General features: G+C 33.0%; 1 protein-coding gene across 1 annotated transcript; it reads left to right on the forward strand.

The window, feature by feature from the left end:
- On the forward strand, positions 1 to 26,927 carry LOC143042596 (protein HtrL-like). Its single transcript, XM_076214997.1, has 2 exons — positions 1 to 235; positions 25,950 to 26,927. Exons 1-2 carry the CDS (start codon positions 211 to 213, stop codon positions 26,807 to 26,809), a joined length of 885 nt encoding a protein of 294 aa, XP_076071112.1. The 5' UTR covers positions 1 to 210; the 3' UTR covers positions 26,810 to 26,927.
- Positions 26,928 to 27,095: the final 168 nt, after the last annotated feature.

Below are 27,095 nucleotides of genomic sequence, written 5' to 3' on the forward strand. Positions count from 1 at the left end.
ACATAATTTTAATCATAAAATATATTTCTGTTTATTATCTGACTGAGAATGAATTTAATGAAGATCATTCAAATTCAGATTAAGTGTCGGATATATTATCTTTTACTGCATCTAGTAATTGAAATTCTACATTTCTCGATATAATTTCAGAGGCGGCCGAGATGCTACAAAAAGATTTATTCTTTTCTAAAAGTAATTTGCACTTTGTTCATGGGCACTTACATGGTATTTCAAGGTATGTAATTTGATAAGAAGAGAAGGGATTACATTAACCCAATGATACTTTATTTATTCGAGACACGCTGATATGCAAAAAAAAAGATGTGATAAGATTCCCAACGAGACATCATCAATCTATCAGACCATACATGCATGCATGTTCAACGTACCGCTCTAAAACAAGACCACCATCTTTACGTTATAACGAGACAGGAAAGGTCTGAGGTGAAACAAAAATGTGAAATAATATAAGGAAAAATCAAAACCTAGACATAAACTACAACAATAAGTAGAGAATAATTATGGTAGACAGCGGCACACTCAAGCATAGGAATACAGACTCCTGGGTTGGGACAGGCAGATACTCAATTTTCCAGGTTTAGATATGTTTTGGAGCGCTCAAACGTTACCCTTACATATGACAGTGATGTTAAACATAAATACAGTAAATTCAAGTTAAACGCCCAGTCCAAATGATTATGACGTCTATTAAAGCTATATTTTTTTCTTTGACATCTTCCTACGACGTCATAACGCTGAAGCTTTTTTTTTCCCCCCCGTCTGGATATCGAGAGAGAATTTTGAGGGTAACTTTGAGATCCAATTTTGACATGAATTTAAAAATCTTCATTGCCGGTTATAAAGTTTTGCATAGTTACATGGCCTTAGCTTTCGTTGTGCTTATGTAGACAAAATATGTCCAGGAATATTCAAAAGAAATGGTATAGAATAACAAACTCGGTAAAATTTGGCAGACCCAAATTTCCAGATAAGATCATCCCCATCAGAGTTTACCGAGTTTGATATTATACACTCTCCGGAATTGACGCGTTTTTGGAAATTCTTGGAAACAGTTTTGAAATCAAAGTAAATTTGCTCATCTTTAATGGAATTGTATTATATATTTATCAGTTCTTTTGAATATTTCTGGAAATATTTTGCAACAATAAGCACAAACAGGTTATAATTTGTAACTATTCAAAATTTTCTAGCCGGCGATGAAGGCTTCATGCAAAGACGTATTTAGGTCTTAAAGTTCTCCCCAAAATTCTCTGAAAGTCCAGACGGGAAAAATGACTTCAGCGTTATGACGTAATAGGAAGGCGTCCCAGAAAAAAATGCTTTTCAAGACGTCATAATTATTTGGACTTGTTTAAAAAGGCCCAGACGTATCAAATTTAAACCAACTTATATAAATGATGCAAACGTTTGCGTCAAAAGATGTAAATATGAATCGTTAATGTTTGTTTCAATGTTATATAAATATTTTATCCTTAATCGTGATAAAGGTTACCAAAATCTCACCTTCTATCAGGACTTAATGGTTAATCAGGATGTGTTGTAAAATAAGGCTACAGGTTGAAATGAACAGCGACAAGGAGCGTGTATTTATTACAACGGGTATAAAATGTAATCAAGAAATGGTGAGCATGTCATATTTTACAACTCTGAAGCTAGGCTTGAAATACTGATTTTTAATTGGTGTATTCAGATCGAAAAAAGGGGTATACAAATATAACTTTTAATTTATACGAAGAATCGTGTTTTATGTCAACTTTTTTTTAAATATTCACTAAGTACAATAGGTGTCCAAAAAGGTTATGGTGAGCATTCAATGATTAATTAGTTTATATTGTACTGTACATGCAGAGATTTTTCATAGATATTGATGCATAATCTAGTTCGTTTCACCTCGATTCTAGGCCGCATCTGGGTTTGTTTTACCCCACTTTCTTGTTCGAACCCAATGTCGTTTCTACACTACTATCAGTCTAACCAGACAGTTTCGCTCCATGTCGATTTCCCGTAAGTAGTTTAGCCGAGTGTTATAAAATTCAAATGTATTCTTTATTATAGATTGCATAACTACCAAAATCTAAAAGTATAAAACAGTTTAATCTTAATTGAAATCTGTCCATATGGTACAATATCACATTTTCTAAATCATTTGAAGGTCATCGGTTGCATTTTAAATTGACTATATACTATGAGTAGTATTAGTTATAGTATTATGCGTAGAAATTGAAAAGAAGAGCTGAAATTAATGTTGAGACCATATAATCTTCAAAAAAAAGTTAAATTGTCTTTGTATAATGAACAAAGATACCAGGCTGGTACCAGTTAGCACACAAAATATGAGTTGGAAGTTCAGACCATATAAAAAATTTCAGAGCATTTGCAATATATAGCAAGCATTCTGCGAGTATTGCATGGCAATACATAGTCCCCTACTATTGAAATTAAAATTCATTGTAATGGAACGAAATTCTAACTAGATCTATAAGTTGTCATGGTTCAAACTACATAAATTACCAAACAAACCTACCACTAAATTCTTGAAAACAATTTACTAAGAAAAGGAAAAAGTCCAAAATGTCATTTATCTAAATACAATGTCTAATACAAACCAAAAATGAGTTATTTCCGTTTGAACAGAACTAATAAGTATTTCATCAAAAAATGTAATTGTAGGGAAAGGGCTTTAACTGAACAAGGAGAAAAGCTTAAATCGTGAAAATGGAAGTTGAACCGTAACTTGTAATGATAAAACAGTACATTAAAATCAAATCAATATCTTCAAGCATGAAAAAAAGTCTGGAAAACTGATTTACTGGATTGACAGACAGTAAGCGATAACGAAATATTTTTACATCGCGCGATGACCGTGAGGTCATTTCGATGTATTGCTGTCGCCTTAATTTCCATTATGCAAATTAGTTTTGGGTTTTCAACCGATCTATAAAAATTATAGATTTGCTGTCATTACAAGTGAAAAGTGCATTTTTATACCTGCGATTCCGTTCTCCGTTCGTACGATGTTTAAACAAAATATGGAATCATATCAGTTGTTGATTTAGTACTGAAAATTTGACTGAATTATCTCTAACTAAATACGGTTTTATATGTTTAATTGGTGTTTAAGAAAGAGGTCAGGTGCTCTTGTTCATTCATAAAATTATCGTTGATTCATAAATTTATCGTAAAATCAAAATCACTACACAGGTCACACAGGTTATACGTAGTGTCAAATGATTACCTGTAATCTAAAAATAGACAAACTTAACTGACTCCCCTTACTAATGAAATGGACCTGAAATTTATTTCACATGTTTTCGAAATATTGAAGATAATAATAATAATAATAATAATAATAATAATAATAATAATAATAATAATAATAATAATAATAATAATAATTCATTTAACGAATGTACCACATTTTACAAGATCATTTTTCGCAATGTTTCCTGAAAATTGATAAATATAAAAGCAACATAGAGCTGTTTGTTCTTGTTCGTATAATGACGATTTAATGTCATGTTTGTCTGTGATAATCCGCCTTTTCGGGTTGCATCAGAATTATAGTTCTCTCGTATCGCATGAGGATGTCACATATCAACTGAGCAATTATGTTTGGGACTTTAAAAATGATGGTTAAAGTAACATTATGAAAATATTTTTAGTAAGCATATATATTTATTTTTTACATGTTTATGTCTTGTAAGATATTTTATTTCTGTCACGTTTTTCAACATTTGCGTCTGGAAAGTTGAAATGTTTTACCTGAATGGTTGATTTAAATTAATTATGAAAATTGTTAAAATTAAATCAATAAAGGAAATTATTTCCCAGTTACAAACACTACCAGGGGATACTCCATAATGATTTCTTTTTGGGTTATATGTTTCAGCACATGTATAACCCCAATGTTAGCCTGGTAAACTTGTTGTTTCCTTGTGAAATATAAAACATATTAAAAATGATTTCCTGCTAAAGTCTTTTATTGATATAAAAACCTTCTTGCTTCTCACTAGACAACACTCCTGTCCTGTCAGGTGTAATTCTTATATATGTGGATGAAAAATAAAAGTCCCCAAAACATTTTAACATGACAGCAATTGCTTTGACAGAAGAGTGTCCACCATGCAATTGCCCTGCACTATAATAATAGTAGAATAGAATGAAATACAGATAGATGAAAATCATTGTATTGTATCCACACGTACATTTAATTCGAATTGAATTCGAATCGAATGCAAATCGAATTCTCTATCGCGTTCACACACTCTTCTTTTTCTTAGTTCGAATTGATTCGAGTTGGCTAATTCGAATTTACCAATTCGCATTAGAAATACGTTTTTGTAAATACGAATTAAAAGTTAAAGTCGTTAGGACAGTAATGCGAATTTGACGCGCATTGCAATTCGAATTAGAATTGACGTTAGGACGAAAAAAAATTTCGAATGCGAATTAAACTAATTCGAATTAGTAAATGCGAATCGAATTCGAATAAAGTGTGAGCTCAGCAATATATATGTTACAGGCATTTTCTAAATTTAGGCATTTTGTGAAATGACTAATTTTTCAGGCAATTTAGAAAATGCCTAACCTTGACAGGCATTATACAAAATGACTAAAAATACCTAGTCATTTTGTAAAATGACTGAAATTTTGAAGCAAAATTCCACAAATTGCCTGTTGAGTTTCAGGCAATTTGTAGAAGGAGGATATCATTGAGATGCGTATGTCAAAAGTTGACAAAAGCACAATATCTTGCAAAGAAAATAACTAATAGTTCGGTAGAACTAAGTTATTCTCCAAAAACCAGATCGATTTTTTTTTATGCCTTATGATATGTTCTTTTTAGTGAAACTACGTGTTAAGTACGTACATGTACTACATCTGTATTTATGATACCAACAGTAAATTTATAATTATTTTGTCAAAATGGCAAAAAGACAAATTATTCTGTCATTAGAACAACATTTAAAATCACATGTTTAGAAAATGTAGATTCAAAACAGTAAAGTGAAGCATTTGAAGTAGAGAAAAGTTCGTTTTTTAATTAACGGATTGCTGTTTTTTTTATACAAGATACTCTAATGATGATTGTGGCCAAGTTTGGTTAAATTTAACCTAGTAGTTCCATATGATACCATGCTTGTAAAAGTTAACAGACGAAGACGGAAGACAGCCGCCCAGATGAGATAGCTAAAAATTGACGATGAAAAAAAAATAACAGTGCAGTGAGAGAAGCGTTTCAAGAAAAAGAGGGATCGCCCTTCATTGGCAGATCTGTTTAAGTCCGTCTAAAGCTATAAGTCAACAGATGTGGATAATATAGTTGGTTTTTTTTTTTGGGGAACATACGAAAAAGAAGAAATGCATTGGTGACGTGTGTGCTTATTGCAAAACCTTATGTTGCCTTACGTTAAGTGTTATATCAGTAAAGGTAATGAAAGAATTAAAAGTGTGATGATCCCGATTTTTCCTAATGTGGTCGGAGTGCTAAATCAGATTTTACGCCAAACAAAGTATTTGCCTAAAAACAGGTGAAATATTGTGTACAGCTCTGTCGTGCAAACATTTTGAGAAATAAACAAAAATGTCAAGTCTGTGCTTGTGTCACCGGGGAAACGAGGGTGACTTGTCGGGTGTGCAACAAGAGCCTGACTGAATGGCCTCTTGTTACTGAAACTGTGTGATGCACCTGATCACACAACGAACGATTGCTCTGAATAGCAATAAGAACTCTGGGACTGAAACTCTGGTGAAAACTAACTCTTGAGACTCTGGAACTAGCGATGAATAAACCAATAATTCAGCATGGAATACGAATACTTTTATTACAGATGGACTGTGTTCAGTGTAAAGTCCTGAGTCCAAATCTTGCTTATAGAAATTATACACAAGTATTTATACACAATTGAATAAACAAGTATAGACATAACAAATAACAATTAATTTGAGTGATATTGTTCACGGACAAAGATTAAACTATTTTTAGAACTTGAAGAATAAATATTAAATGATAATCTGATTAAGACAATTAAGAACATACATTATGAATAAGATAAAATGTCACTAATTAGCTAACAGATTGAAACATGTCACTCAATGTCCAAAGCATGTTGATTTTAAGTCCTGGATATGAAATGTAAATAGAAACGAAATTATAAAATAATATGAATTATAAAACACAGAGAATTAAAGTCTAAAATATCAAAATTGAGAATTTTAAATTAAAGTCCAAAATAATAAACGAAGCTGCTTTTTGCACTGTCACACTTGTATGAATTGTAGTCAACTGTGTTGACTTGAGTTATCAATGAGATATGCTCATAATTATAAATTAAGTGTAAGCAAAACTTAGAATTTTTAAAAACCTAAGGCTTTTCTACCTCAGGAATAGTTTACCTTAGCTGTATTTGCAAAACTTTAAGGAATGTTTGGTCCTCAATGCTCTTCAACTTCGTACTTTATTTGGCTTTCAATTTTTTTTATTCGAGCGTCACTGATGAGTCTTTTGTAGACGAAACGCACGTCTGGCGTAAATATAAAATTTGGTCCTGGTATCTATAATGAGTTTATTTGTAATAATTCAGTAAAATGTATTCTGGATTATTTTTTATAAAAGCTCTTCTTTTTTAATTCAGTAATTATCATAAATAAAACAGCTCTGGTGTTCAAAGCTTTTAATTGTTTTTCTTAACATTTTATTCGATAAAATAATTTCAGGCATTTTGTAAAATGCCTTTCAATTTTTCCAGGCATTTTGTAAAATGCCTAGAAAATTTAGTCATTATGTATAATGACTGAATCTTGCAGGCATTATAGAAAATGCCTAAAGTTTTCAGGCATTTTACAAAATGCCTAAATTTAGAAAATGCCTGTAACATATACATGCAACCGTAATATCAATATAATTATATATAACAACAAACCAGTGTATTCTCTGGGAATGTTATTGTATTAGTACTAGAACACACCCGTTATATCGCGGGTCCGTGACTGAATTAAAGTATATAACTATGCGTAAGCCTTATTTTAGTATTGGTATTGTCATCTGATAAAGTCATGCCGATTATAAGTTGCACAGTTTTCTCTGCTTTCAAAATCTTTCTATTTGAACCCGTCGATTTAGTAGTGTCAACCCTTTGATTATTACCCGTGTATAGCAAAATCCTAAATACACCGTTTGGTGGTGCGCCTGTCAGATGCGGAACGTGCAGATAAGGTAATAGGTAACAAGTGAATATATTACTATTGGTATCGGTATCAGACATTTGTTTTTTAAATTATGAAATAATTAGACGAGTATGACGTGCAGTTTACAAGTTTTTTTCTGACTCCAATTACTTTGTATATATTGTATTCCTATATTATTTTTTTTAATCTAATACAAGATGACTTATATGTTATTTTTTCAGACTATTATAATACCGTTCAACAATGAGAAAACCCAATACTCTATAGCAAGCTTTATTAGATCAACCCCAGATTTTTAATGGGACTCGTGTTGCTCAGACTACAATTTTCTATGTTGTGTTTTGTATACTGTTGTTTGTTTGTTTATCTTTTTCTTTTTTAGCCATGGCAATATCAGTTTATTATTGTGTTATAAGTTTGAATGTCCCTTTAGTATCTTACAGAAGACAACGGCATATACAAATGTTTTAGACAAATAAAATGGAAAAACCCATGCCTTATTAATGCCCAAAAAAATAAAGTAACAAGTGTGACACATAGCAAACAACTACTTCCACTGAATCATATGCACTCAACATGGGACAGACACTAAAAGAACGTGGGGGTGGGTTTGTTTTTTGTTTTTTTTAGGGGGTAAATATAAAAAAGATTCTGTATGATAATGTAATTCTGTTAAATATTTGCAAATCTTAAAAAAATCACAAAACCAGCTAATTTATTGTATTTCTTCAATTAAGTAAGAAATAAAGGGGGATGTACACGACTTACCAAACTTAATCTAAAATTAAAAAACAATTGTTCAGAGAACAATTGAAGGTCTTTCCACCAGTAAAGATCAATTTTGATATCAAAATATTGAAAATCAGTCTAAAATGTCAGTTCCTATGGATTTATGATCTATAAATATGAATTTTAAGCAAGGGTCAAAATCTAGAACGTCGTATTAACCTTTGACCTTGACCTTAATTTCAAGGTCACAAACCAAGGACCTCAAATCAAAAGACCCTAGGTCTTTAATATGAATGGTTAATGAGTTTCATCACTTTACGCATAATTCTAAAAATTAGATGGGCGAAAACTCCCATTTATTGTCTACGTACCCTTTCAACCAAAATTTGAGAGGTACGAATAGGAATATTTTTATTGATTTTTTCTCATTTTTGTTGAGCAGCTCCTGCGATTAACAGCAAACGTAGGCAAGACACTGGGTTCCGTAGAACCCTTACACATTTGTGTTTTATTAATTTGTCCGTGAATTGAATTCAATTGAGGTTTTATACAAACCTGACTGTAGGGCAGAATGATCACGACAATGGAAAAATTCAAAAGACTACAGTCATCTGATCATGGCATTGGCAAATGTATACTGTCAATCAGAGATGGCTCTTTTACCTTTGTCTAGAGCTATTAGGAGTTCCAATCAGGACAGGGGTCCTTTGACATTTGTTCTATAGGTGCACTGATGGAACAGTTGTTTTATATTCCCCCATTTATAGATTAATACGGCCAAAATGTATTTTGCAATCACATAACATGTATAAGGCATCAAGTTGATAAATTTGAGATGGTTTTTTTTAAGGATTCACGAAACTCCCGAGTCTCACCTGTAATTGCTGTCCTCAGTGTTAAAGTGTAATTTGACTGTAAAAATGATGGTATCTTTTATTGGAATACAAAAAAAGAAAACAAACAAAAACTGACATCTGAATGTTCCATTCTTTTTTATCTTGCAGAGGCGTATGTCCAAAGTCATAACATTTCAGCAAGCACCTTCCATCTCTGCACAAAAATTAGTCCATTTCACATTCCCTCATTTCCATTCTCAATTTTATCAATTTAAAAAAAATTGCTAGATATTAATTATCTCATATAAAAGCTAATCTGTCAAAAAAAGTATACATTTTATGAGGATTGGACAGAATAAATCTTAACGTTAACTGTAAAAAAAATATTTTCAAACTTTTGTTATCATGGTACTGTCCCAAGTTTCATAAAACTTTTCCCGAGTAGTTCAACACTCATCTGAATCCAGTCATATTCTTATTTGTCTGAATATTTTTCTAATTACAGTTGACCTGCATTTACATCATTAAAGTAGTCATATAGTCTGCATTATTTTAGACAAACACAAGTTCAACAGACACCACTCTCAAAATAAGTGTGCAATACTATGTACTTTCAATTGGTAAATGTTCAAAGTGGCAGAAATTGTCAATTGAAAAGAGAAATGTAGGAAAGAATCACACAACAGATTCTCTCTATAAAACTGCAGCTGTTCTACTGTACACAACACCCACACTTCAGGTTCTTTAAGGGTTTGTTTTTTTTGGCATGTACCAAGTCAGTAATGTGAAAGTTGTTTTCTATTTGATTGATGTATTTGAGCACTTGATTTTGCCATTTGATAATTAAGGGGGCTCGCGGGTCTAAATCAAAATTTTTATTTAATATAGGATTTCGCTATATTTTTCTATAAATGAACTTTATCTAATACTTAATAGAAAAAGAAATTAAAAAAATGGGGTCACCGTTCATTTACGCTCCCAATCTGCCATCAAAAGAAGCATACATTTTTGTTAATGTCCTTTTTTTCTGTTGAACTAATAGGAGAAATAAAGGTAATATCGAAATAAAAAAAGAAATGAATTACAGAAATCGCTTAAATTTTACAATTATTTAGTTTATATACAGCTTATTCGAAAACCACAATAAAAAATATAGGTCACCGATGAGTTAAAAAAAGATATTTCAATTTTAATGCCAAATAATGGCATTTTTGCACCAAAGGGAGATAATTTTGTGTTTTATCAATGATACCCACGGTGGGTATGGTTGTCCTGCGAGAGAACGTACTGTGCTGGTGATTTGGTCTTGACGGGTGCTGGTGGGTCCTGATTCTGTGCTGGTGGGTTTGTTTACATTGTATCAGAACGGCAATAAAACGACTGTTTTGTTGCTTAATTTTTCTCTGATGTGTCATAAGTACCATGCAAAGTATATTACAACAATATTATATTGCAAAAGTCGTGCAAGTTCGTTAAACGGAATTGTCCTGACGCTGTGCTGGTGATAAGAAAAACGGTCCTGGTTCTGTGCTCCTATGTCCTGGTTCTGTGCTTTTATATTTTAGTTAAAAGTGGCATATATTCAAGAGTATTGATGCTGTACTGTTGTTGATTAATTAGCTGTTGTCTGCTTTCTTGAAATTGACATTGTTGTGGATCTGTTTACTGTTATTATGAGAGAAAAAATACCCCTATTTAAAAAAAAAAAAATGAAATTAACTGTAATCTTATTTATTGGCCTGTTAATGGAACCCTTCTTGCCCCCTTTTAAGATAAGAAAATATGTTTACGATTTTCGGGATTACGATCATTTTGCAAGATCACCAAAATACGTTGTAATTTATACAATACTTAATATAATGTAGATGATGTGGTATGTTTGTTGTCAATGGACAAATTTCCATAAGAAACCAAAGGAAGTATGTGTTAACAACCATACGTCATCGTACGACCTTCAACAATAACCCATAAAATAAAAATGTGAAAGGTTTTGCATAAATATAGAACAAAGGACTTTCTGAGCGTTTGAATCATGTCTTTAGCAGCTTAAAACACATTTGTTTGTGAACAATTGAGTGTTGACTATAAGAATGACAATAGTATTGCGGGTTTGTTTGTTTGGTGTTTTTTTGGGGGGAGGGTGGGGGAGGGAGGGGGATAAGTTAGAGCGAGGTTACAGTGAAAGCTTGGAATAGTTTCCCGTAAAATTTTAAAGGTGGATTGTAAAAGAAAAATGTATCTTAAGCCTCGGTCACACCTTACCGGATAAGACGAACGGACGCCTAACGGATGAAAATAAAAGTTGTCCGTTGACAAAATTGGTATTTGTTGGGAGTCCGTTTATGTACTGACCGAATGAAACGGACGTGTAACGGATGCATAACGGACACACACCGGATATGCAACGTACGAGAAACGGACACGTACCGGACAGAACGGATGTCGAACGTACATCCAACGGACGAGTACCGCATAAAACGGACACCTAACGGAAGCGTACCGGATAAAACGGATGAACAAGATATACGGAAAAATCAAAGGCGACAATAATAATACGTGTAAATTGCATATATATTCAAAATGTTTCTGTGTAACTGGTTTTGGTTTATTCTTCAAAATTCCGCCAAAGGGCAGTGTCTGGCCTGAATAAGAACTGTTTGATTGTGAAGACGTGCCTATACTCTAAGATCGATTATGAATAATAAGAATTCATGAACCTTAAGAAATCTGACATACCAATAATTGGCATTTCTGACGCGAAATTTTCAATTTGCATTTATCCGTTTCAGATCCGTTCATCATCCGTTTTATCCGTTATACGTCCGGTAGAAGTCCGTTTCTCATCCGTTCAACATCCGTTTTATCCGTTAAACGTCCGGTAGAAGTCCGTTGGTGAATTTATTTTCCAGACCTCCAACGGATGTATAACGGACACGTAACGGATACAAAACGGAAACGAAACGGACGAGTACCGTACAAAACGGACGCCTAACGGACGTTCAACGGACGTTTTATCCGTTGGACGTCCGTTCAAAGTTTTGAACATGCTCAAAATTTTCCACCGGACAGAACGGACGACGACGGATAAAACGTACGCTTAACGGACATGCAACGGATATGGACGGATGTCTAACGGATAAGAACGGACGTCTAACGGACATGAACGGATTGAAAAAAAGTTATCCGTTAGGCGTCCGTTCGAGCTATCCGGTAAGGTGTGACCGAGGCTTTATATTAGCCTTGGTCACACCTTACCGGATAGCTCGAACGGACGCCTAACGGATAACTTTTTCTCAATCCGTTCATGTCCGTTTGACGTCCGTTCTTATCCGTTAGGCGTCCGTCCATATCCGTTGCATGTCCGTTAAGCGTCCGTTTTATCCGTTGACGTCCGTTCTGTCCGGTGGAAAATTTTGAGCATGTTCAAACTTTGAACGGACGTCCAACGGATAAAATGTCCGTTGAACGTCCGTTAGGCATCCGTTTTGTACGGTACTCGTCCGTTTTGTATCCGTTACGTATCCGTTATGCATCCGTTGGAGATCCGGTAGACCAACTCACCAACGGATGTCTACCGGACGCCTAACGGATAAAACGGATGTAAAACGGATATTAACGGAAGGATAACGGATAAAACGGATGACTACCGGATGTAAAATGGACAAATGCCAATTGAAATTTCTCATGGTTTATTGCCTTTAATTTTTAGATGGTTTATTGCCTTTAATTTTCAGATTATTTTGTTCATCCGTTTTATCCGTTACGCTTCCATAGCGGTGTCTGTTTTATCCGGTACTCGTCCGTTGGATGTACGTTCGACGTCCATTCTGTCCGGTACGTATCCGTTTCACGTACGTTCAGTGTCCGTTGTGTGTCCGTTTGGCATTCGTTACATGTTCGTTAGTACACCAACGGACTCCCAACAGATACAAATTTTGTCAACGGATAACTTTTTTTTTTATCCGTTAGGCGTCCGTTCGAGCTATCCGGTAAGGTGTGACCGAGGCTATAGCTATTAAGAATCACTTGCTGTAAGATTTTTCCAACATATTTTTTTTTGTCTAAGCGGTTATCAGGTATTTGTTTTTCGAAAATTCGATAAAACACTAAAAAAAATCACTATTTTATGAAAGGGCAAGCTAGAATATGTCAGAGAATGAAGACGAGATAACCTAGAAAACACTAAAAAACCTAAGATTTCTTAGCTTTTTCATTTCAAAATAAATATTTTTCATAAAGAATTACGGGGGAGGAAGTGAACAATGTGTCCTACTTTTCTATATTTAAATATTTTTCATGAATAAAAATCAAATGTGCCTTGATTATAATTGAAAATGAGTAAATGGAAAAATTACCCAACTAAAATACACTTTTATTTTAATATTGGTAATATCACTAAGCTTTTAAGTTTTGTGTGTCAAACACACCATCTCTGTAGTTATGACTCCTTACTAAGATATTTCACTTCATTCATTTTTTTTTTCTGCATTTTTTTATATTGTGAATTCATAGAATTATTATATTAAAATGTAGCCTTAATTTATATTTAAAAAACATAAACACGCCTGGAAAGTAAAATGCGTACTCGGCTGTCTGTAATCGACCATTTTTAGACACCCCAGGCTCCTAAAAAACAAGCCGGGGTGGGGGTTCAAAGATGCAAATTAAGTACTTATATCAATATTTTATCTTTTCGTGTACGGTTTATGACAATGTCAATTACGAAATGTGCATATATCAAGGGGAAACTTCTTGCAAAGCATTATTATTTATTATAGTTCATTATTGTATTTAGTAGAAAAAAGAGAATTTAGTGAAAATAAAATCACTATTTTTGTAGAAAATTCACAGACCTTGTACAGAGATTTTTGTTATGTTTACCATGGGATCAACACAAGGGTTCATTACCGAGTAAACAAATCAAAATGTCTATCTACCTTGCACATTTCAGAAAATTCGGATCAGATAACGAAACTAGGTCCAGCAACATTTATAAGCAATTTAAGATTTTGACCCTCACAGTTTCCATTCACCACAAATATTCTCGTTACAACGAATCATTTTAAATACAAAAATACCAGTTGCAGCCTTTCGTTTATCTATTAATATATGTATACGGATGAAGTTATGAAAGGCAGCAGGGTCATCAGGGTGAGGAGTCCATGTCATCTGAAATAAATGCTAAGCATAGATCTAGAAAGCGACAGATAATCATGACATTAACTTAAACTCTCTTCTTTTCGACTTTTTTCGAACAAATTGACACATAAAATGAATTATATAGTATTGTGGAATTTTTAACTTATTTTAGATACTATATATTGTTATCTGATATTGGACGAAAGATGTTGCCCTTTTATGTTATTATGTAATACAAGTTAAGATAATTTGAAAACACATATTAAACAGCCAAATGGATGCACAAGAGCTAAAATAGGAGTCATAGATCCTGTTGGCAACAATTATCTGCCCAATTTTATTGATTTTGTAACATTTGTTTCAAATATGACCAACTTCTTATCCAAAATCACCAGCACCGTATCAGGACCCACCAGCACAATGACAGGACCCACCAGCACAGTATCAGGACATGCATAAATTGAGAAAATGCTAAATTTTAAGAAATTGCAATGTTTTTTTACAAAATTGTTTTGTCGTGTGGATTGCGGTATAGAAAGCGGACTCTATGAGCATTTTTGTTTTATTTTTTCAGTTCGAGATTTTCTGAAAATGAGCATTTTTGTGTTACGCTTACTGAAACAGTTTAGAGGGTCAATTTTTTAATGGTTTATATATGAACCCATAAGAAACGAAATTGAAAAATCTCAACTGTTTTCTTCCATTTTTTATGAGTGAAAACATCAAAAATCATCATTTTCGTCTTTGTTTACATTTTTTCATTGATCCCAGCACCCGTCAGGACCGAATCACCAGCACAGTACGTTCTCTCGCAGGACAACCATACCCACCGTGATACCTCCGTTTTAAAAGTCACCTGGGGCCAACACGAATTGATTTGTTGGAGAGAAAAAAAACCTTAAGGTACTCTCCGTTTTGAACTTTCGTTGAATTTCTGTATTTTTTGTTGTTTAACTCTTGTTAGATCTGGTTGTGGACATTTTTTCCTCGTCCATTGTACAACATTTAACTCAACTTCTAGAAATTTAGTAAATCTGATTACAGTGGATAAACATTTCAATATATTAAGCAGAATTAAATGATGGTATATTATTACGATATTCTTATATCCTATCTTGACTTCCAAAATGTTAAATCAGTTATAAAATATTAGACGATTTGGTTACATTTGTAACAAATATTGATGTTTTGGGTGTTTTTTTAATGCAAGACAAGACAAGGCAAATACGTTATCAAAGTTTCACCACTTGTTACATATAACATATACTGCATAGTGAAACACAACATCAAGAGTTTATAATCACAAGTCTCTCAAAGAAGGTATACCGTAAAACTACGTTGCGACATAGTTAAGAACTCATTGGGTATCGTCTGAAGGTTACAAATAGTATACACTTGACCCTAATGACCTGTACCAAGTTAAGTTAAGCTGTCTGATTAGTTTAAACAATATTTATTCAAAAAGTGCATGAAATATAAATATACAATATAAATACAGGGATTCGGAAACAAGAAAAACTTATATAAATCCGTCTCCCTTAAGAAAAAATGACAGAATTAGGAACATAGTATATAAGAAACTCGTATAATCTAATTTTCAATTCACATTTAGCATGTTTATTCTGTGGTTTGCCAGTTACTCAGAAGTCAGTTTGATCGAAAAATGGGATCAACTCTTTTTATTATAATTATGGTTCATGTATCTGAGAAATGTGTAAATGTTCCTAAAAAAAGGTAACATTAAATCAAAGTTTCAACATCTAAATCGACATCGACATAAAGATAATTGTTATGGACCAAATCTCCCTGTTTCTAAAATAAATCTTTGTACAACTTTAAAAATATTTTCGTTTTCCTCATCACTGATGAGTTCACTACCTGATACTAATGTTTGTACATTATATATTGGTAGTGTAGAAATGGTTTGTGCCCTGATGAGTCTATAATTATGACATTCTAGCAAATAATGTTTGCTGCTCTCATCTTGCCCACATTTACACAGGCTTGAAAGAACAATATTTTTCTGGAAAAGGTGTTCATTTAAGCCACTGCAGTTCAACCGGAGTCTGGCGTGAAGTATTTGGCCTTTTCTACAACCAGTATTATAATATGTAGGGACTTTCTTAGTATCTCGATTTATGTAATTTTTAAGTGTAAATTTTGATGGATTACATCTAACGTCTTGTGGAAGCCTGTTCCATTCACGAATAACAGATGGTAGGAAAGAGTTTTGATAAAAGGTAGTTCTACAGTTCATATTTTGGACATTAAATGCACTTCTAGTATTATAGTTATAGACTTGATATAGTTGTTGAGGTACGAGACTACAGAGATAATTAGGAGCTTGATCATGAAACATTTCGTGGAATTTAATAATTTTATGTCTGGATCTTCTTTCACTCAGAGATACCCAACCAGTATCATTATAAAGATTAGATTTAGAGCAAAGCTTAGTGGCACCTGTGACTATACGAGCCGCTTCTATTTGAATGCTCTCTAGTTTGTCCTTTAAATAAATTGGTATATTATCCCACACAGTATCCGCATATTCAAGAATAGGCCTGATAAAACTGATATATATAACTTGTAGATTATTACGCGATAGCTTAAACTTTAAACTCCTCATAAGATTTAAGCGAGGCGTAGCTTTATCAATAATATAGTTTACATGACTTTCCCAACAACCGTTTTCTTGAAAAATTAACCCTAAATGTTTATGTTCTTCAACCTCTTGTATCAGTGTATCATTCATATATATTGGTGGATTATGGGGTTTTGCTCTTTTTCTAGATATGGTCATGGTTTCAGTTTTTCTTGGATTAAAATTAACAAGCCATTGTTGAGACCATTGGTGAATTTTTTCTATATCAGAATTCATCAATTCAGATGTAGCATACTCGTCCTCAACAACTATATATAATGACGTATCGTCAGCAAAAAGTCTGATGTTGCATGATATGTCACATACAATATCGTTTATGAATAGTAAAAATAATACAGGTCCTAAAATTGAGCCCTGGGGGACACCTGCATTAATGCTATACACATCAGAGGTCTGTCCTCCTATGACAACTCTTTGTCTTCTTTCAGATAAATAACTTTTAAACCATTTTAATAAGTCCCCTCTTATTCCATATTTTTCTAGTTTATGAAGGAGGCCTTCATGCCAGACCCGGTCAAACGCTTTACTGATATCACAAAACACAACTCTTATTTCCTTTCCAAAATCAAGGGCTTTAGCGATATCGTTTGTAATATAAATAAGTTGATTAACAGTACTATCTCCAGGCATAAAACCTGATTGCAAGTTTGTAATAATTTTATAACAAGAAAGGAAATTAAATAAATATTTAAAAACACATTTTTCCATCGTTTTACCAATAATAGATAACAGAGAGATTGGTCTATAGTTTGATAAAATTTCTTGAGAACCACTCTTAAAAACTGGTATCACATTTGCTATTTTCCATTCATACGGATAAGTGCATAATTGAAGTGACTTATTGAACAACAGAGCCAGGGGATAGCTTAATTCTAAAGCAGCATATTTAAGAAATCTTGGACTGATGCTATCGGGGCCTGTTGCCTTAGACACATCTAACAGGAGAAGTTGGTCATAAACTTCATCTTGCGTTATAATGATATTATCTAATGTATGTATGATTTCATCTAAATTTAGTTCTGGGATATTTGCAGATGAGTCATCAACACTCGATTGATCACAAAAATAACGATTAAATGCATTTGCTTTATCCTTATTATCGTCTAAGTAGGTATCATTTAATAAAATAGGGGGGTAGTCTGAGGATTTGGAAGGAAATCCAGCCAGGTTGCGCAATTTTTTCCACCAATTCTTAATGGAATCTACGTTTGAATGTAATGATTCACATTGTTTTTCAAAATAATGGGTTTTTGCTAGTTTAATCAAGTTTACGCATTCATTCCTAATTTTCTTAAAGTTTGCCCAAGACTCAGCAGTATTGTATTTTTTTGCTTTTTTGTGCGAACGTTTCCGTTTACGAATTTGTCTCCTTATAAGTGACGTCATCCAAGGAGGATCTTTCGTGCGAACAACAATTAGTTTACTTGGAATATGCTTGTTAGCAGCATCTATAATTTTTTGTGTAACAATGGAGACTGCATTATTTAAATTTGTATCAAGTATTGTGTCCCAGTCAACTTGTCTTAACTCCTCGCAGTAGCGATCGTAGTCCCCTTTTTCAAAATCCCAAACCTTACGTTTAAATTGGGTGTATTTCGGTTTGTGCAAATTCAGTATTCCACTTACTGGACAATGGAACCTAGTGTTTGCTTCTAAAATATTTTCACTCACTTCGTGATATGCAAGAATATGGATATCATTAACTATAAGGGGGTCGAGAAGTGATGAGGAATTCTCACAATAAAATGTTGGCTCGGTAATTGCTTGGTGCATACCATTATCTAATAATATGTTTTTTAAATTATTACGGTTGGCCAGTAGTAAGTTTTCGTTGAAGTCACCCATGACCACAATATTTTTTATACCGCTGTTTACTGCGTTTTCGATTGACTGATTTATATGATTCCAAATATGATATGGTGAATCTGGAGGTCTGTAAAATAGGCCAAACAAAACTTTACAATCCTTAACTACTACTTCAACCCATAAGCATTCGAGAGTATTGATTTCTAGATCATTTCGTCGCTTACTTGGGATATTTTGTTTTACATAAATCATGACACCCCCTCCAAGCTTATCACCTTCTCTGTCGTTACGATAAGGAGCCTTAAAGTTTGATAATGCGACTGAATTGTCGGATATATTCGGCTTTAACCAAGATTCTGTTAACATAATTATATCTCTATCCCCAAGCTCTGCCTCCAAAATATCAAGTTTTGATTTAACACTTTGAATATTAATGCAAGTAAATGTGATCAAATCGCGCAGATCTAAATTCGAAACTGAATCATTTAGGCTAAAATCATTTGCAAATGATGGCCCAGGATTTGTTTCAATATCACCAGAAAGCAATATAATAAAAACTACAAGAAATATCAAATAACAAATAAGCTCAGTTTTTACAAAAAGGCATCTTGATACGTCTTTACACACTTTGGTAGTTAATCGTGTACTTGAAAATGGTGTTATTGGAAGTTGATCTAATTCAAAAATAACAGTATATAATAGAGCAATTGTGATCCCTAAATAACCATATCGAAGCATAAGTAATACAAGAACAACAGTATTCATGTCAATACATTTTTTATGATGAAGTCGAGTTGACCTCGTATAATTTAACCCCACCCTTATTCTATAAATAGTTATATCAGTAGACATATAAAGTTATAAAAAAATGACGGTATAGAGTACAAGGGTGGGGCTTCAACAATATAATAAACAATTTCAAACAGACATAAAGCATGGCAAACCACAGAACAGGCATATAAAACAAAATAAAATAAAAAGAACAAGATAAACATATATACACAAATTTTGTTTAGTTGTTGGTTAAGGCCTTCCAATGTGACTTTACTTATAAAGATCCAACTTAGTATAGGATCTTTCCATATGTTTTCAGTTTATGTACTGGACAACAACAAAAAAATAAAAAAAAATAAAAAAAAAATTTTTTTGAATGAGTATGGACAAGGTATTAAATGCAAATGTTTCTATGATAAAATGGAAAAGAAAAAGAAAAAACAAACAAACAATCAATCCCCCCCCCCAAAAAAAGAAACAAAACAAAAAACAAACAAATAAAGAAAACAAATAAAGAAAAACCAAAAAAAAACCAAACAAACAGAAAAAAAAAAAAAAATAGAAGATTTAGTTCTTGTAATTGGTATGTTTCAAATCAAAATAGTAATGTCAAGGAATACAGAAAAATCTGAATGTTGGCTTAGTCTGTTTATCTTTTTTCATTCATCTTCAAGTAGCATAATATGAACTTTATGAAAATATCTTTTCAAAAGTTTTAGCAGTGCATAATACTTAATGAATGCTGCCTTATAGTATCATTTGTCTAAGGAGACAACTTGTATTAACATATTCGAATTAAACTAATAAAATGTAGAAAGAGAACCAGTTCTTGACAATAAATCAAGAAAAGACATTCGAACAGACCCAACATTACAGTTGCAGATGTTTCAAAAATGAAAAATAATATTCTTTACTCAGAACAGTTTCAAATTACTATTTCAGACTGAGATTTAGTACAAGTAATATCTTAATTATATATAAAGATAGCGGTTTGCGAAAAAACATAAACGTTCAGGATAGATTCAGTTCCCATTTCCCATCACTACTTCATCAGATACAGGTTGTTTTTCAGGTGTAGATTCATCATCTGAGATGTCTGTGTCGATATGGCATACGCTCAACATCTTGGAGAATTCAATTTCGTTCCGGATAACATGTCTATTTTCTGATAAGTCATATACATATATTTTACCATCTACCACAAAAGTTGACTTGATTTTCTTCCTTCTAACTAACTGTCGTGCTTCGTAAGCTAGACCACTTCTTGCTACGGTTAGGTCTTGGTTAATAGAAATACCTTGTAGGTCAGGTCTGTCTTTTAGTTGTTTGGATGCCTTCAGTAGTTTCTTTTTTAAATTATGGTTTGGTATTCGAGCTATAATCTGTCTAGGTTTAGCTCTCCCTGTACGATGACTAATCAGTATGTCATTTGGCTGCATATCAACACCTAATTTATTGGCGATTTCTATAATATTTGTATTAGTATTTTCACCTAAAGTATATGGTACACCGCTAAGCCTTACACACTGCTTCCTGCTGTGCTGTTCTAGCTCATCGCATTTAATTTTCAGATAGTCTATCTGGTTTTTAAAGCTGTCTGATTAAGTGACTGGTGGTGCTTTAAAAGAGAAAAAATGTTTGACTGAAAACAGAGAAATCTGACAAATATAAAGAAATACAAATTAAATCTATTACAAACCGAAATAATATAGTATTGCTACTAGGAAATCATCTCAGTTAATTTTGAAAATATTTTAGCTAATTTTGAAAATATTTCCCGTCGAATCGCCGTGAAATTCGACGTGACCTATCCTATCAATTGTAGTATAACTAACAAGTAAAAGCTTTTCTAAAAAACTAGCCGTTGTTTGAGCTTATTATGTTGTAAAATGATTTTTAATTTGTAGAATCATCCATTCGAAATATTACTCTTGTCTTGGGGTAAAAAAAGTAGAACATTGGAAAGGCTAATTTGTTTTCGTAAGACATACAATTTTCTTTTCTCTATACCATTATTCCGTTAGGAACATATACTGTTATATTTATTACAGTGGAAATAAAATTCCAGAATAATTTTTTTTCATTTGGAACTAATATTATTACGGAACTTCTATTTCTTCAATCTGTTTTATACCGGAACTAATTTGCCCTATATTCTACTTGAGCAGATTCTATTGGTTTGTTAGGGTACATAGTTTCTGCGAATAATCTTTATAGAGTGAATCAGTTTAAAGTCGGTTATATGGGTTTTCTTCTTATTGTTTAGCTCTGTATCAATCTGATGAGTCAACCCCTTTGCATATGATTTTTACAAAAAGTTCTTACACAATAGAAACACAAGGATAAGGGATATCCATCCAAGACACAATGTGGGTACATGCACAATCATAAAAAACTTAAAGCAAAGTAACAGCGCTCAATTGATGTGTGTTCTGCCTTATCACCAAAGTTTTAGATTGGGCACCCGAAATCATGATTATGTATGTGCAACTTTCTGTATATGCCTGTCCTGAGTCAGGAGCACGTTATTCATTTGTGTTGTTTGTTGCTTTTTAACATATTTGTTTTCCGTTCATTGTTATGTATATGAATATGGCCGATAGCTTTCTAGTTTGAATTAATTTACATTTGACATTTCGGGGTCTGCCATAGCTGACAGACACAGACAGGTTTAGCGCTATAAAACTAGGTTCAATCCACCATTTTCTACATTTGAAAAAGCCTGTACCAAGTCAGGAATATGACAGTTGTCCATTCGTTTGATGTGTTTTATCATTTGATGGACTATCCGTTTTGAATATTTCTCGGAATTCAGTATTTGTGTTATTTTACCTTTTTCTGAGAAATTTGCTTTTCGCATTGTTGGTTCGAAGGCCATACAGTAAACTTTAGTTCTAAATTGCTGTATACTTTGGTCACATGTGGAGAGTTGACTCATTGGCAATCATACCACATCTTCTTATTTTTATATCAACCCCACCATGTAGAAAATGTGTGGCTGTAGCAAAATTATAAGCATACCTTTTATGTATTGGTTGTCGTTTGTTGTAGTGTATTAATATATTTGCTTTTTTAATTTGTTTTGTACTTAAATCACATTATGACCATTTCGTACCTCTGCCATTTCGTACCAAAATTTGCCATTTTGTACCCAACATTTACAATTTCGTACCCATGATAATATCCATTTCCTACCTTATGGACCAAATGGATCTACTATTTCGTACCTCATGGACTTAATAATACGTGTTAATGGTTCCGTTTCATATCTTTGTAATTTGTTCTTGATTTTAACGGGGTTTTTTAAAATAAAACCTAAATAAAATGATGCATCTAGACGTAAAAATGTTATTAGGACCGATGATTGGTTTCAATTGATTGAGCAGCACTGCAAAAATTTTAAAGTTATAAATACACTTTGTTCGTATGCATGGATTTGTCCTTAATTAAGTGTTAAACTCTAAAATTTTGCGGTTAATTAACCAACAAATAAATAGTTATCTGCCCACTGTTTCCTTTATAGTTATTTACAGTTGATTTTGTCAGAAAATGCAATAAAAAGGGTCACAAAACCTAAAGTCTATTTTGGTATAAATGATATAAATCTTCATGAGGTACGAAATGACATACATGTAAACATTCCGTGAGGTACGCAATGGCATGCATACATGTACATTTTTAATAATGTACGGAATGGTAAACATACAAACCTTAAAGTTCTATTAGGTACGACAAAAAACTTCCATCAGGTACGAAATTGTACACATTTATATATAGAGAGAGAGACGTTAAGCACGGCAGTGCGTTCGGATTAAAATGATTTTAGAACAACAACCATTCGCCTATACAAAATAAACCCATCAACATACATATATCTACAGAAAGGCCTTAACAATTTTTCTTATTTATACTTTATTCTATAAATTTGTGTGGTCATACATTTATTTTGTTGATCACATAAATCGTACTTTACGCTAATAATCGCTTGTTCGGCGTTACATTTTCAGATTGAATAAAAAGTTTTATTCCTCTGTTCCGCTGTTATTTTAAACATTAAATCCGCGAAATTTGGTTCATCAACTTCCTGCTTTTTTTTTCTTCTTTTTTTTTTTTGGCGTTTACACAAGTCCTCAATGAATCCTGTCTTAAAAGAATGAAGTAAATTAAAATTTCGGATTCCATTATTACCACTATTATACTATTTAAACATATTAAAGCTATACTGTACTCAATAAATAGTTCCGAAAAAATAAGCATGTTCAAAGCTTCAAATGTAAAATAAGCCTTTGAAAAATACATCTTATCGCAAATCTCGGCTGACCCGGCCGCTTGAATTTTTGACGCATACAACAATCACTTTTCTATTGTGGCGTCAGATATTATGTTATATGACGTCAACATTTTACGAGAACCTTTATGATATCCAGTAATGGCGGACAAATAGCGATAAAGTGTATATCGCTCATATTTGCCATATATCATTTTTCAGGATACTGGTCGTTAAATTCTTAAGCAAATTAACATAGATGTAGTAAATACAAATACTAACCTTTCGGCATGTTAGATAAATGTTTTTTTTGATTCTCAAATCTGTAATCATGGTAATCCTATTTTTTCCCGTGGAACAGATTTGCCCTTATATTATGGAACGCTTTTTTTCTATGACGTCATTATAACGTCATAAAAAAATGCATAAAAGACTGAAGGAACCTTTCTGTTAAATAATGGAAAATAACGTTTTTCAAATTATAAGTGGTTTAGACGAAAATTATAGTTTAGTGGTAACAATAAATGAAATATGTTACGCGGACAGCCTAAAAATAACCGTTTTTTTTTTTTTAATGAAGCTTGTTGCATGCATCATAAAACAGTTTCAACAATTATTTTTTTCCATTTTTACTTTAAAAAACACTTTTTTTTAAATACGTACAATAGCAATGAATACATGTATGATATCACAAAATTATATATTTTGGATTTGTATCTTGCCAACTACGCCGATTTTCCAATGAGATACGAACATCGCGCGTAACGTCTGAACAGTTGGAAGATCAATGCTTATTGGTATGGCATCTAAGTTTCGTATACATCATTGGCTTTTAAAACCTTTCTAAAGTAGGTTACCGATATGCAAATCAAATACCTTTATAAAGACCAAAGATTGAGGTAACAAAACCAATTTGAAGGACTCGATCAAACTCTATTTGGATGGAGAAAAGGTGCGTTGGAGAGTTTTGCTTCTCTGTCTAGCTCGAGAAATACAAAACCGGATAGTAAAGATACATAATGTTGCAGATTTGCACACGAACAAATCCTAAACCGAAACTGCGTAAGATGTTAATAGTAACACAGCTATCTTTTTGTTTTCTTCATTTTATTAAAATTGAAAACAAGATCTATAATAATGTACAGCTCTGTTCAACACGTTGTAGTGATATACTTTTGAGAATTTAATTTGACTGGATTCGTCAATATGAAAAGTATCCCATGATTTAAGCAAAAAATGGCACAAAATAGAATACATAACAATTTTTAAATTTACTTTCAATCGACTATTCCGGAATCCAACGCTCAACGATTCATGCAATATACCCTCTTACACCACCCGTCTATATTCACAAAACACCATACACCTACTTCAATGACACAAACCATTTGAACAAAAGCCGGTGATACCCAAACGAATCCCAAAAATGTATTGAAGCCTTAAAACATTTCATTGATTTTTATACACCATTTCCATAAAGAGCAATCTCCTGAAAACCTAGTGCAATAGGCTATTTGCCAATTCCCGTAATTGACCCTGTAATTAGAAATCCCTTCTGCTAGTTGCCTCCCTTATGAGGGACATTAAATAAAATTTATTTCCAATGGAGAGCTAGCAAAAAGAGCAAATTTACCAGTGCGTAATGTGAGAAATCTTTAAGGTTTTCAAATCTTTTAATTACGTTAATTTGTTGTTCAGCTAAATACTTTTGACATCAGAAATTATTTGTCATGAAAAATTAGCCAAACCGCCGAAACATCACTTTCAATTCATCAGGTTTTACATTAGCAAAAGTCATTTTTGTCCGGTATGGAACCAGTGTACGATTGACAAAGGGAAGTAATTTGCTTAAAAAGTGTGTAATAACAGAATCAAATCGGTAATTGGAAAATGGACCATTGAACCAAGTGAATCTGAGAGCTACTGCATACTAATGATGCTTCACGAAAAGTATAAGGTAAGCAGACTCTGAGATTTGTTGAGTGATGAATCTGTAAACGCATCACACGGTATAGCTGACTTATATAAACCCTGAAACCAGATTTCTGAAATCCTTGTAATGTAGTTCCTGAGAACGATGCGACGAATATTTTCACGATACGAACGGACGAACTAATGGGTGGACGGATGGACGGATTGACAGACACAGGTAAAACAGCATACCCCGGTTTTTTTTAAAGCGAGGGTATAACAAAAATTTAGATAATTTAGATCAACTAATATTGAGGCAGTTATCCACAACGGAGACGGCTGATGCACCAGCTGCGTTCTCTATGCACATTGATAAAACAGTTTTCCTGAGTGAAAGGAGATTAATTTATCACCTTTCTACACAGAATCTTAAGAAGAGCTTAACCTATTTGCTTCGAGAACTGTTGCGTGCATTGGTAGATCACAGTTTTATATTTTTTTATACTAATATCAGCGTGTTTTAGCTCCATTCTCCGTTAATAAGGTATAAAATGACAATTAAGTCCATTCAGTGTTCATATCATCATTGTATAATTGCGCCTTGTTTATTTTTCAGAGTTCAAGTCCGATTCATCACCTCAGTTGTCGGTTCCAGCAAATTACCAACACAGTGGTAATGGAGACGAACTAACTCTAGTCACAGCTTATTTTAACATAGGTTCATTCAACAAAACTCCGAATTTAATATTTTCTAAAAACACATATAATAATTGGATGAAAAATTTTCAGTATGTGAACAATTGTGTTATTCTTTATACGGATGACATAGATTTATCATTGGACTTCAGATTATATCGCAGTCATTTTCCAATGAATTTGACGAAAGTATTCATTTTGAAACAAACAAGTCTTTGGGCTTTTAGTTTGCTACCAAGAATCAAAGAGATTTACGATCAAAAAGGATACCCTAATCCAGGAATACCTGCTTATTCGTCTGCAATGCATGCTAAGTATGAACTGGTCGAAAAGGTGATAAACGAAAATATATTATCGACGTCATATCTTGCATGGATTGATATAGGTTATCTGAGAAGCAACACATCTGATTCCTTTGTAATAAAACCGCTCACAAGTATGAAAGATGGTCATATTTCATTTTCGCAAGTTGATTTTTTCAAACCTAGGCTTACTCTAAAGAAAATAATGTATCAAAGCAGATTTTATATAGCAGGTGGACTTTTTATTGGAAAACCGGAATATCTTTCTGTGTTCATCGAGGATTATAAATTAGCAGTAGAAACTTTGCTTAAAATGAAACTGATGAACTCTGATCAGCAAATCTTGTTTGCAATGTACTCAGAAAAATTATTTTTTCTGCCAAGGATACCAATTCAAACTTTCTTTGACGAGAATATTTTGATTAAAAAGAAGCCCGAGAGATGGTTTTATCTAGGGAAACTTTGTCAAAAGTTGTAATGGCCTGACCATAATGTATCATCGAAGATTGTGCCTAAGCAAACAATCTATCAAGTGCAGATACTTTAATTTAAAACCAATAAAACAAACGATATAAAGCTGAAAAATACAAAATCAATTACAATTTTACAAATCTTCAGAGCGTAGATGTTGCCATCTCCTCTATTACTGCACCAAATAACGTTTGTTCTTTTTCATTCATGAGGACGAGCGAGTCGAGGAGTATCTGCTCATCGGTGCCCCATATGGTTCTCCATTTAGTGTTTTCGACGTTATGCTGGCTGGT

This window comes from Mytilus galloprovincialis, chromosome 1 (assembly GCF_965363235.1).
Source record: "Mytilus galloprovincialis chromosome 1, xbMytGall1.hap1.1, whole genome shotgun sequence".
In the NCBI taxonomy this organism is placed as follows: Eukaryota; Metazoa; Mollusca; class Bivalvia; order Mytilida; family Mytilidae; genus Mytilus; species Mytilus galloprovincialis.